This window comes from Jaculus jaculus, chromosome 1, assembly GCF_020740685.1.
Source record: "Jaculus jaculus isolate mJacJac1 chromosome 1, mJacJac1.mat.Y.cur, whole genome shotgun sequence".
Classification (NCBI taxonomy): Eukaryota; Metazoa; Chordata; class Mammalia; order Rodentia; family Dipodidae; genus Jaculus; species Jaculus jaculus.
The window spans coordinates 133,557,938-133,571,039 of NC_059102.1; the positions used below are offsets into that span (position 1 = coordinate 133,557,938).

The 13,102-nt window shown below is 42.2% G+C and overlaps 1 protein-coding gene across 3 annotated transcripts in view; it reads left to right on the plus strand.

Moving 5' to 3' along the window:
- The window catches only part of Fbxw2 (F-box and WD repeat domain containing 2), a 28,850-nt gene extending 22,779 nt beyond the window's left edge, over window positions 1-6,071 (plus strand). For all 3 annotated transcript variants that reach the window (XM_045149644.1, XM_004662743.2, XM_045149638.1), the window contains exon 7: window positions 5,399-6,071. In XM_045149644.1, the coding sequence (XP_045005579.1) occupies window positions 5,399-5,687 (289 nt within the window). In that variant the 3' untranslated portion in view covers window positions 5,688-6,071. The remainder of the gene's footprint in view (window positions 1-5,398) is intronic.
- Window positions 6,072-13,102: the final 7,031 nt, after the last annotated feature.

Consider the following 13,102-nt stretch of genomic DNA (forward strand, 5'->3'; position numbering starts at 1 on the left):
ATATTATAGATCCTTCTTAGAGACTTGCAGTATCTATTAGTATATTTGAAGCTACTGGTAGTCAGTGTTTATGATAAATGAAAGAATTTACTTGAATTTTTAAAAATTTGTTATTGAAAATTTGGAAGTAGATGGTTACATAGGTAAGGTGGAGTTAGAGGTATTAGTATTTATTTATTTGAGAGAGAGAGAAAAACAATAAATGGGTGCACCAGGGCCTCCAGCCGCTGCAAATGAACTCCATATGCAAGCACCACCTGTGCATCTGGTTTATGTGAGTCCCTAGGGAATCAAACCTGGGTCCTTTGGCTTTGCAGGCAAGCACCTTAACCACTAAGCCATCTCTCCATCCCAGAGGTATTATTTTTGATGCTTAGCTAAAGTTTAAGGAAGGTTTCCAGCTGGTCCTGTGTTTGGCTGTCTTACGCATGCTTCCTGGTTAGTCTAGAATCCCAGTAAAAAGCTTTGTTGGTGTTTATTATTTGGGTACATTGTCTTCAAGTAATGAACTTGCACCATTGTTTGCTGGAGGAAATGCTAGGTCCACAGTTGAAAAGAGGCAATTTTGCCTGCTTTTTTTTTTTCTTCCAAAAACAAATAAACCATACTCTTCAGAAATCCTAGTGAAAACTTTGTGATATAACCTTGTAGTGCTACTTAAGCTTAGAAACTAATTGAAAAGAAGCAATGCACAAATAATAGCATGTTTGCTCAATAAATCTGAGAGGTAATGAATGTATAGCTAAGGTTTTCTACATTGTCTAGTTGTTTTTTTCCCAGCTTGCTTTGGATCTCTTTTAGGAATTTGTGTTGGTTGTTTAGGAAATTGTGTTCTTTGTTCCACTGCTTCATTTGTTAGCAGGTATTCACTGAGTACCTGTCTGTGTTCCAGGCATTCTGATGTACACTGGGAAGCAGCAGAAATACTTACCAACTCATGGAAATTACTGATCAGCAAGAGGGAAGACAAACATATAGTAGCTAATTTCAGGGACTAGGTATAACTTAGTGGTGGAGTTTGCCTAGCTGGTGGGACTGGTTTTAATTTCCACTTCTACACAGAAAAATAAAGTAATTATATACACATGTTTAAATGGCTGGACTAAATGTGACATAATTTGGTACTACCTTGAGGAAAATATCTTTGAGCTGAGTCTAAAGGTTGAAAATATATCTCCTTTATTAAGTGCCAGGGCTAGGTGTGGAGTAAGGTGTGAATGAAAGACTGATCTGTTTGTGGAAGTCACCAATGTGAGTGGAGATGGGTGAGCCATAGGGAGTCATCATATCGAATCAGATTTTCAATCTGTTAACTTTGAAAGGGGCTAAGTAGGCTGGAGAGATGGTTCAGCAATTAAGTGCTCTTCCTGCACAAGCATGAGGGCTTTGAGGGGGCTTGAGACTGCCTGAGTTCAAATGGCTAGATCCCATGTAAACACTGGGCATGGCCACTTGGGCTTTCGTAACCCCAGTCCCACAGGGGAGCAAGAGACCTGAGAATCATTGGAGTTTCCTGCCCCTCAAGCCAGAGTCTACTGATTTTGGAGCTTGGGTGGCTCAAAAGGATGCAAGACATGAGTGGTGGAGCAAGATACACAACATTCCACTCTGGCCTCTGTAGGTGATCGTGATCTCCTGCCTCCAGCAAGTGTATATTACACACCAAGATCCCCTCCCCAAATGAAAGGGGCTAAGAGTAGATACGGAGAAACTAGTAGAAAGCTGTTGACAATGTTGCAAGCCAAAATGGTGTTTTGGGACCAGAGCTTAGAGATAGTAGTGTATACATTAGAGCAAACTTTAGAAGGTAAAATCATTCAGACTTGGTGATTCATCTGTCATTAGAGAAAGTTAGGTAACTGCTGTGCTACCTTCTTGGGCAATTGGCTGAATGAGCAAGTGAGGAAGTGGATAAACAGATTTGACTAATAAATTCAGTTCTGGACAGATTGTGTTAAGAAACTGTTTTCTTCACTACTTACTCCTGGTTCCAACAGTGGTTAGCAGACATAAGGTTGTCAGTAAATACTTGTGGAATAAATGAATATAATGTGGAAAATGATGAATGTGGTTTTGGCTATAACTCCTCTGGAATGCATTGATCAGAACCTCAGTTATCCTTTTACATGGATCAGGATCCATCTTGTAGTTCTGCTTATGAAGACCTGTCCCAGAGGGAGTGTTTAGTGATTGGGTAAATACTGTTCTTGAATATAACCATCTAACTGATGGCCTTCCTTTAGAAGCAATGTTTCTTTCATTTTCAGTTGAGGAAGATGAGATCATTCTTTGGTCTGGTATGCATGCAGAGATCCAGCATTTCCTGTCAGTCTCATAGACATGTTGTCCCATTGTATATTCTTAGTATCACAGAATTTTTAAAAATTCTTCTTGAGACAGTCTTACTCTGTAACTCAGGCTGGCCTGCAACTCACCAAGTAACCTAAGCTACTCTTGAACTTACGTGATTTTCCACCTTCACCTCCCAAGTATGGACATTATAGGCTTGAGTCACTGTGCCTGGCTATTTAGAATTTTTTGTTGAAGCAGAGATTATAAATTACAAGAAAAACACATGCCTGTGGCAGAAGAAAGTTGAGAGCAGCTGTTTAATATTCTTTGAATTGATAATGCTCAGTTTAGTTTTGTGGGGGGGGGTGTGGTAGGATGGGGTGGTGTGGCGCTCTGTACAGCCTGTGGTGGGGACTCTTACCTACAGTGGCTGTAGCAAAATGTTGGGTATCTCACTCCATTGCTGTCCCAGCTAGTCTTGTTTTGAGTGAGTCTCTACTGATTCTGGAGCTTTTGGGGCTCTGATAATTCTCAGGTCTGTGCTTTCCCTGAGGGGCTGAGGTTACAGGTGCATATGACTGTTCACATGAGATTTGCAGATTCAAACTCTGATGATCCCAGGCTGTCATGCTTACACAGAAAGCACACTTAATCACTGAGCCATCTCTGTAGCCCTCAGTGTTTTTTTTTTTTTTTGTTTTATTTTGTTCTGTTTGAGATAGGGTCTCACTGTAGACTAGGCTGATCTGGAATTCACTCTGTAGTCTCAGGCTGTCTTCAAACTCACAGTGATCCTCCTACCTTACCTCCCTAGTGCTGGGATTAAAGATGTGCGCCACCACACCTCGCACAGTTTCTTTTCTTTTCTAGTCCAGGCTGACCTGGCACTCATTTTGTTGTCCCAGGCTGGCCTTAAACTCACAGTGATTGTCCTATCTTTGCTTCCCAAGTGCCAGAATTAAAGGTGTATGCCATCTAGTTTCATTTTTTTTTTAATTTTTAAATTTTTATTAACATTTTCCATGATTACAAAAAAATATCCCATGGTAATTCCCTCCCTCCCCCCCGGCACTTTCCCCTTTGAAATTCCATTTCAGTTTTTTTTTAGGAAGGAAAAAAAAAGACTTTTCCAAGTCCATTTGGTGAAGGGTGCAGCATGGGAGAACGATGTGCTCATATTCCTCATATTCCTGTTATGTCCATTGTAGGCTGTGCTTTCCTGGTTCAAAAGGACAAATTCTGTTTACATCTCTCTTTTCAGTGACCGAGTCATCACTCTGCATGTCTGACACTCAGAACACATCTGTTCAGTTGAAGTCTACTTACTTAGTCCCTCATCCATTTACTCGGAAGCTGTATACCTCAACTAGAGATACTCTTAGGAATATAGAGAAAAGAGTATAGACTCTGGAGTCAAGTCTGGGTTCAAGTATGGGTTTGCATCATACTAGTCATGTGACTGGCAAGACATTTTAATTTTAGCATGTTTACTTACTAATATAATGTTGATAATAGTACCTTTACCTTACCCCATTGTGAGGGTTGAGATAACATGTTGGTTTTATGCCTGACACATGGTAAATGCTAAATGAAAAAATGTCTCCTCCCTTTTTAATATCAAAATGAAATCTAATTTGTAACTTTTTGCCTTTAGCCTAGTTCTGTCTTTTACAGCTTATAATATTTGGTCTCTGTGCATCCTCCACTGTTTGACAGTAATGATCTGTAGTTTCTTTGTTCCTGTCATTCTTTTCCTCTCAGCTAATACCATTTGTCTGTTCTTAACTTGTCATGGTAACCAGGTTCTCCCTATTCTGGTTGGTCTTTTGGATGTATACCAGACCCTAGTCTGGTAGTGTCCTTATTAATACCTAAGCTGCCCTTCCCAACCCCAGGAGTTTAACCATGTTGCCATGTTGAGTATTTGTATACTGTTGTCTCATAATTCTTCCTATTGCCTCTAAAGAAGACATTGACTTTTCTTTAATCTTTTGCTTCTCTAGGGTGCAGGTAATAAAAGGTGTTTTTTTGCTCTCTTCCCTTTCTCTTTCCCTTCTTCCCTCATGCTTCTGCTTAGTTATGTTGCTTTCATTTTGTGTCCTTCCTTGTCATTTATGTTTAGAAGCTGCCATCTTATTAAAGTTGGGGCTGCTCTCCCAACTAATTTTTGTTGTTGTTGTTTTTTTTTTTTTTTTGAGGTAGGGTTTTGCTGTAGCCCAGGCTGACCTGGGTTTAGTCTTAGTGTGACATTGAACTAATGGCGATCCTCCTACCTCTACCTCCCGCGTGCTGGAGTTAAAGGTGTGTACCACCATGCCCAGCAGTTTTTTGCTTTCTTCTAACAAACTTCAGAATCTGTATTTCTTTCTTTCTTTCTTTTTTTTTTGGTTTTTCAAGGTAGGGTCTCACTCTGGTCCAGGCTGACCTGGAAGTAACTCTGTAGTCTCAGGGTGGCCTTGAACTCACGGTGATCCTCCTACCTCTGCCTCCCGAGTGCTGGGATTATAGGCATGCGCCACCACGCCCGGCAGAATCTGTATTTCTAAATTATTTTGGAAAAGCTCTTTTTAGAGAGAGCCCCTAGCCCTGTTTGTTTGCTGCCTGGGGCTAGAGTAACCTTTTTGGTACTCTATTGTTCTGGGTTTCAGAATGTGTCAGTGTTATAACTTTGGGTGGGTCTGACTTCTTGCCTAATGGTAGAAGCTTACTCTTACATTATAGTTTTAACTGGTAAGAGGCAGATTGTGAATCCTTAGCCAAAGAAAGTATTTACCCCAAGCTTCAGTTTTCACATCTGAAAAATGAGAATACTTGCTTATGTAATCTGTAAGATCCTTTGTACCTTGTATAGCTATTTTGAGTTTTTACAAACTCATAATTCTATCTCTTCCCTGAATACCAGTCAGACTGAAAGGTTCTCCTCCTTCACTTTTTATAGGTTGGCTGAGCTTTCTTCCTTTTTCTAAACTTTTACTTAACTCTAAATTTGTGGAATTTTTAAATGTCTGCAGAAGATTACAGTGATATTAAATGTCTCCAGAAAAGTTGCATAAATAGATGCAAAGTTGTCTTCTGCTTCCTGATCCGTAACTCTAATTCTTTGTAGGGTCATCAAGACACCTGAGGTAGCAAACTTGGCCTTGCTTGGCTTTGGAGATGTCTTTGCCTTGCTGTTTGACAACCGCTACCTGTACATCATGGACTTGAGGACAGAGAGCTTGATTAGCCGCTGGCCTCTGCCGGAGTACAGGAAATCAAAGAGAGGCTCCAGCTTCCTGGCAGGCGAAGCGTCCTGGCTGAATGGACTGGACGGGCACAATGACACGGGCTTGGTTTTTGCCACCAGCATGCCTGACCACAGTATTCACCTGGTGTTGTGGAAGGAGCACGGCTGACACCATGAGCCATTACCACTGACTGACTTTGGATGCCAGGGCTGTGGGTTTTGGGTGCAACCTCTGTGGCAGCCGACTGCATGAACCAAAGTTCTCACCTAATGGTATCATCACGCAGTGCACAATCATTTATCGATGTTATCCAGGGGCCAGGGCTTGGGCGGGGAGGGCTTGTTTTATTGACATACACCGCAGCATGCTAATGGGGCACACCGTTGACTTCCTTTGTACTTAGTTACGTTGGTCAGTATAAGAGGATACATTTTAGGGTTTGTCATTCTTGAGTGGAATACTGGTTTTAAGTAAAGAAAGTTAAATGATTCATTAATCTGCTAACTGGTTGCCTATGAAATCACAGTCTCTTATTAAAAGCTTTTTACCATAGATTTTTTTTTTTTTTGGTTTGTTTGAAGTTTAAGCAAAGGTGCTATGATGATGTTAGCAACTTCTCTTACATGGGGCTTAGCTCTTTTAAGAATCAGTGTTACAAAGACCACTGAGTCCTGTGGCATTCATGAACTTTCCACCAAATACTGGTTCTGCAAAAAAAAAAAAAAAAAATCTATTTTTCCCTTTGATTGTTCACAACTCATTCTAAACTGTCATTCTTGGCAGAGTCAAGGTTGGCCATGGTTAAAATGTTGAGTTTTTTTTTTTTTTTTTTAATAGTTTTTTTCCATGTAGAGAAAGCTGTTTCCCAGCCTAGGTGAATGCACAGTGGTGACCTGGAGTAATAGAAGAGCACTGAGCTGGAAGATTGGTTACTGGGCATCCATTACCTAGTAACTCAGCAACCTCACTCATCTCATATCATTTCTGTGGGCCCTGCTGCCTTAGCTGTATAGCCAGGTGTTCAGCTAGGATTCCTTCCAGTCCTGTGTCCACTGATGTGTGCAAAAGATGATAATGCACTTTTTATCTGATCCTTGTTTATTTGGGCTGGGGATAAGATTTACATGAAATAAATACCTGATCAAAGGTGTTATCTGTAAGGAAATCAATTATATGAAAAAGATGACTGTAAGGGCGTGTAGAGAAAACAGATTCCAGTTAGGAAACCTAAGTAATTGGTGGAGGAGATACTGAGAGGAATCAAGGTTCACTGGAGTCCATGTGCTAACCAGGAAGTAATGGTACCTGAGCCTGATTTACCTTCCTTCCTGGCCCCTAACCTTGTTTTTGACCTCAGGCAGGTTCATGTTCCCTCTCCAGGTCCTTGTTTTCTTCATTTTCAAATGTTTGAGGTTTAGGTTCACAAACTCAAATGCCTAAGGTAGTCATGCAAGTAGCCAATGAATACAGAGCTGGTTAGAACTTTGTGTAACCTTGGAAAGGCTAAAACATGCCAGTCACTTATCCCAGCGTTGATATGCCTGCCATTTACAGGAGGAACCAGAAATCTGTCCTGTCATTGTTGAAGTGTTGGCAGTTGATGGGAGATAGTTTAAATAAGGTGAACTAAACAAAACGTGACTATTGGCTATAAGCTTTGTCCTCTGTCCTCTCCCTTGGAAGTTAGTAATGCAGTAAGTGGTTCAGCAATGGAAATAATTAACATAATCACCACAAACATTAGAAGAAGCCAAGGGAGCAACAGTAGAATGTTTCCCTTGTGGTAGGAGCGGGGTGAAGGGTAACATACTTCATTCACAGACCCAACAGTCATTTGAAGTTGAACATAAGGATTAGAGCCTTTGTGCAAGTCTGCCTGGGAATATGGGTCATTCCTCCTCGCTGCCTCCTGTGCAAGGTACGTCACTGGACAGATGGGGCAAAGGACTGCTGGCAGAGCTGTGGATGAGGCAAACTAGAGCAAGCATCCCAGTCTCCCGGAATCCACGTTAGCTTCGTGTTACTGTGGACCTCGGAGTCTGTGAGGTTAACAAATCACTAGTTGGCTTCAGGGATAGGTTTAATTAAGAGCTATGTTGAAACTCCATGGGGAGTAGGGGAAAGAACGTCTTCCTCAGTTCCACAAGTGTGGCTTTAATCCATGTCTCATTGAATTCTGTCTTATCCTCCTAGAAATGGGACTAGATTGCAAGTAGAATCTTGCAGGGGCCCCTGGAGACTTTGGGCAGTGATGGGGGTGCCTGACTTTAATTGTTAATCAGCCTAAATGAGATGATTGATCTCACCTTCAGGCATATTCAGTAGCTACAAAGAGCAAGTTGATGTAGTCATGTGCAGGAAAAGCTTGATTAAACATTACTACCTTGAGAGGATTGCTGTGAGTTTGAAGCCAACATGGAACTACATAGTGAGTTCTAGGTCAGCCTAGGCTAGAGTGAGACCCTACCTTGAACAAACAAAAAATAGTATTACCTTGAAATTCTGGTGACCCTTCTCAGTCTTCAGTGGTGAGTACAGAAGTTACCAGGAGGATGCAGCTGGGTTTTGACAGTGGTACTTGAGGCAGCAGAGTCGTCCTGACATTGATTTCCTCTTTGTATTTCACCTGATAATTGCCTCATACATGCTGGTTTTAATCATACACCTGCCAGCTTTTATAAAGAATTGGAAAACTGGCTCATCCCTTTTACAAAATAAGGTAAAGTGGAGTCCCAGAAATGGGCAGGGCAAATAAAGTTGTAGTTCTTTCAGCTGCTTTCATTCAGTTAGGGCCTGACTTGTGCATATGCTGACTTCAGCTTTCTTAGCAGTTCAGAGACAGGGAGACTGCCTTTGCCTCTTTAGTAAATGCTCCCGTTTCTAAATTCTAATTTAGAGCAGTAGACCCTTCCTCTTTTCTGAGAATTAGAGTTACTGGGTGACCTTGTGTGTCAGAAGAAAGGCCTCTTTGCTTGTCAAGGGTACAGTAACAGCTTATGGCTTCAGGGGGAGAAGGGTTGTGAGTGTGTTAGTAAGACTGTTTCCATTCCCCTGAACCAGCCTTACTGTGTGAAGTAGAGTACATGATCAAATCTGGTCCTAACCTGATGCTTCCAGTAATTTTTTCTTATATTCAATGAGAGAGAGAGAGTGAAAGGCACAACAGGGACTCCAGCCACTGAAATCAAACTCCAGACATGTGCGCCATCTTGTGCACATATATGACCTTGTGTGCTTGCATCACCTTGTGCATCTGGCTTATGTGGGACCTGGACTGCTGAACGTGTGTCCATAGGCTTCGCAGGCAAGTGCCTTTACCGCTAAGCTATCTCTCCAGCCCCTTCAACAAGTTTTTTGACATTGCAACACAATGTTTTAATTTTCAAAGTTGACGCTTGGGAACCACACAATTGAGTTACAAGAAAAATCCTGATTTAAGTAAGTTTATGATTTTTGTGTTGGGCTACTTTCATAGCTATCCTCAGCTGCATAAGTGGCTGTTGGGCCATAGGTTATACGCACCTACACACTACCAGAAAAGAAGAAAGTCCTCCAGTGGAAGGACTGGACTTTGAGAAAGTTTTACAGCAAGATATATGTATTTGCATAGTCTTTCAAAAGTGGAATATGGGGGAACATACACTACTACAAAAATCAAAGGTTTGAACTTCGTTTTTCATAGTTTAACAATTTCTCCACTCTGGCCTTTGAAAATGCTTAGGCAAGTTTGAATAAAGATTATGTAGTTTTAGTACTTGCTAACAAAGAGAATAATTACTACTACATATTTGTGAAATAGAGAGAAGGAAATAGGAAACACAGATAGTAAGAAATTTTACCAATGTAGGTTAGGCATTTTGAGCTAACAGGAACAGCTGAAACTAGTGGACTCTGACTTTGCACGTTACTTTGGCCAACATAGCTCCTTAAAGATCTAATTACATGTCCTGGTTTATTAGGAGCCTATGGATAAATCTTCCTAAAGGCTCTCTTACAGCTTTCTGTGCCTTCTCAGGACCTTGGTGTAATGGACCACTTCTCTTTCTCTGTGGGAAGTGAGTAGAGCAGGTTGCTACTCACAGGTGCAGTCACACGCCGACATGTTTGCTGTGTGCTAGAGTTATCAGGACAGGAGAGAAGCTGTTCTGTCTCCTTGCCACCTGCCTGATTATGCCGGTGCTTTTGCTAAGACAGTTAAGACAACCAAGTCTTGAGTATACTATAGAGTCTTCACAGAGGGATGAACAAGTTAGTCATCTTGACAGATCACCCACTGGCTATCTTCAGTGGTGTCTCTTGCTGGAGGTTCTCTGCAGCTGCTGTGGGGATGTGAAATCTTCAGAGTAAATCCTCCAGTGAGTTTCTGGATAGTCTGCTGCTATCCCCGTCAGCCCCGTCAGGCTGGATGATGACTAAGCTCAGTACAAAGTGTTTGGCTGTCTAGTTTCGGTGTGATTGTTGTCTCCAGCATGGTTCACTTCCATCCCATAAGGATTTGAGTCCTGACCAATATAAACCCTCTTACTGCAGCCTACAGAATCCAGCTGCTTCTGTTTTTCATCAGTGTGCTCAAATTAAACGTGTTTTTACATATTTAAACCTGGCAAATTATTAATCCCAAAGACAACAGCTCATCTCTTTCTTGGAGTCCTTGCACCCACATAGTGAACAGCGATCTCACCCACTTAGATGGAGTATGCTTGATGAGAATGCCCAGGTGGACGTGGCTGGATTCTCACCAAACATCTGAAGTAACAGGTGAAATCTATCAACTCATGTCTCAGCAATTTGCTGCTGTGGTCTGAGGGAACAAGGTGAAGTTGCTATTTGAACTGTGTTGGGTATGGGGAAGAAGAGATTATTTAAGCAAGTAGTGGAGTGATGTGTGATTCTACAAGATGAGAAGTTATTTGCACGCATCTTAGAATCATTCTGTTATCCATGAGTGACTGTTGTAACTATAAATTATACATGAAAGCAGGTTCTCTCAATTAGGTAACATTTGGTTAGCCAAGCCCAAGTATTGTTTGTATTTGAAAGTAATAAAGCTGCATTTTCTTAAATTGTTTAGTTACGACTCTTTTTTTGCAAACCTCCACCCCCAGTCAGTTCAGGGAACTTAAAAAAAAGTGTATTTGAGGTGGAGAGTGTAGCCTAATAGCAGAGTACTTGCTCTGACATGAGTGTAGCCTCGGCTTTGATTACAGCACGGTAGGAGAAAAAAATGAGGCTGTGTTTACAATGTTTTTAGAAATGGAGCTGCCCTTCCTGTGGTCTCAGGTGGCTCTGCATGTCCTAGAGCATAAGCTCAACAATACAACAGTTTCTGAAGGAGATCCAGTAAGTTTACAGGGCAGAGTAGAAATGTTGGCAACCTTCATGAGTAGATGCAAATGTAAAGAAAATTACTATTTTCCAGGTTCCAGGCCTGGAGTCTTGTCCCCCCCCCCCTTTTTTTTTCTTTTGGCTTTTTGAGGTAGGGTCTCACTTAGCTCAGGCTGCCCTGGAATTCGCTATGGAGTCTCAGGCTGGCCTCGAATTCATGGTGATCCTCCTACCTCTGCCTTCCGAATGGTGGTGTCACCACGCCCGGCTGTCTTCCTCTCTTTTGTACTGTCTCCCAAGTGTGTTCCTGAGTAGGTGTATTATTCTCAATTTAATTTGTAGGGTTCCTTGACAGTTGTTCAATATGGCTCAGTACCTTTGGTCTCCCCACAGCATTCTTAATGGGGGCAGCTTGTTATTTCTGTTTTCTGGGCACAACCGTTGAGGCACGGAGCAGTGAGTATGCCTAGAGAGTAGTATGAGATTGAAGCTCTGATTGTTAGTCTCCATAAGCGTGGATTTTTTTCCCTACCCTTCTTGTTCCCCTATTTTCTCTGTTGGTCAAATATTTCAAAATTTGATTGCTGCCTCCCCATCACAATTTGTGTGCACTTTAAAGTTGTTTCGTGGCATTTATGGGGGTATATGCCCCCACATGGTTATGCCACTAAACAAGTGGCTCCTCTTAACCAAAAAAAATTCCTTAACCATGACACTGAACCCAGTTTATCCTTTCTAGCAAATAATTGTTGCTTTTTGTTCCTACCCTTGTACCTGGAACTTTATTCTCTCTGCTCCTCATGGAATGTCATATGTTCCTATCCTCCAGTGCTAGTGCCAAGCCTCTTCCTTTTTTTTTTTTTTTTTTTTTTTTTTTGCTTTTCTAGGTAGGGTCTCACTCTATTCATGTAGTTTCAGGGTGGTCTCGAACTCACAGCGATCCTCCTACCTCTGCCTTCCAAGTGCTGGGATTAAAGGCATGCACCACCATGCCAGGCCCTGTTCCTATTTTTGATTGATTGATTGAAACATGGTCTCCTGTATCCCAGGCTGGCTTTGAAATTGCTATGTAGGTGAGGATGGCCTTGAACTTCTGATTATTCTGCCTCCACATCTTGAGTGCTGGGATTATAGGCATGTACTGCCATGCCCCATTTATAGTGTGCTAGGACTCAAATCAGAACTTTGGGCATGCTAGGCAAACACTATTAAAGGCAACCTAATAGAAACCTATGGGAAAAGTTACCCCACATTCTGCCATTACAGTTAATTATACTCCCAATTCTTTCACATGTGTATAGCATTATATGACTGTGAATTATTTTGTGTGTGTGTGTGTGTGTGTGTGTGTGTGTGTGTGTGTGTGTGTGTGTGTAGGCCAGAAAAGAATTTTGGGGGCTGGAGAGATGGCTTAGCGGTTAAGCGCTTGCCTGTGAAGCCTAAGGACCCTGGTTCGAGGCTCGGTTCCCCAGGTCCCACGTTAGCCAGATGCACAAGGGGGCGCACGCGTCTGGAGTTCGTTTGCAGAGGCTGGAAGCCCTGGGGCGCCCATTCTCTCTCTCTCCCTCTATCTGTCTTTCTCTCTGTCTGTCGCTCTCAAAAAAAAAAAAAAAAAATTTTGGATGTCCAACTTCCACTGTCCATCCACATTGTTGGAGATGGAGTCTCACTGACTCTGGAGCTTGCTATTTTCACAAGTCCCAGTGGTTCTCCAGTTTCTGCTCTCCACCAGGACTAGGATTAGACATGTGGAGCCCATGCCTAGCTGTTTACATGGGTGCTGAGGAATCGATCTCACCAGCCTGAATTTGTAGGCAGAGTTCATAAAAGTAGTTTTGAGTGTGTGTGTGGCGCGGGGCGGGGCGGGGCGGATGACAGAGTAAAAAAAGATAGTCCAGGCTGATCTGAGACTCATGCCCCTGCCTCAGCCTCCTAAACGCTGGTCTTGTAGGCTTGAGCCACTGTGCTCAACCACAGTTTGATCTACTACTTAACAAAGTCGACACTTAATACTTGTTGTCCAAGTCAATAAAGAACAATTTGGTGTCCAGAAATCTGTTTCTTAATTAATGAATTAATTTATTTGACAAAGAAAGTGGGGAGAATGGGTGCACCAGGGCCTCCCTCCACTGTAAACAAACTCCGGACGCGTGTGCCCCCTTGTGCATTTGGCTAACATGGGTCCTGGGAAATCGAACCTGGGTCTTTTGGCTTTGCAGGCAAATGCGTTAACTGCTAAGCCATCCCTCCAGCCCCAG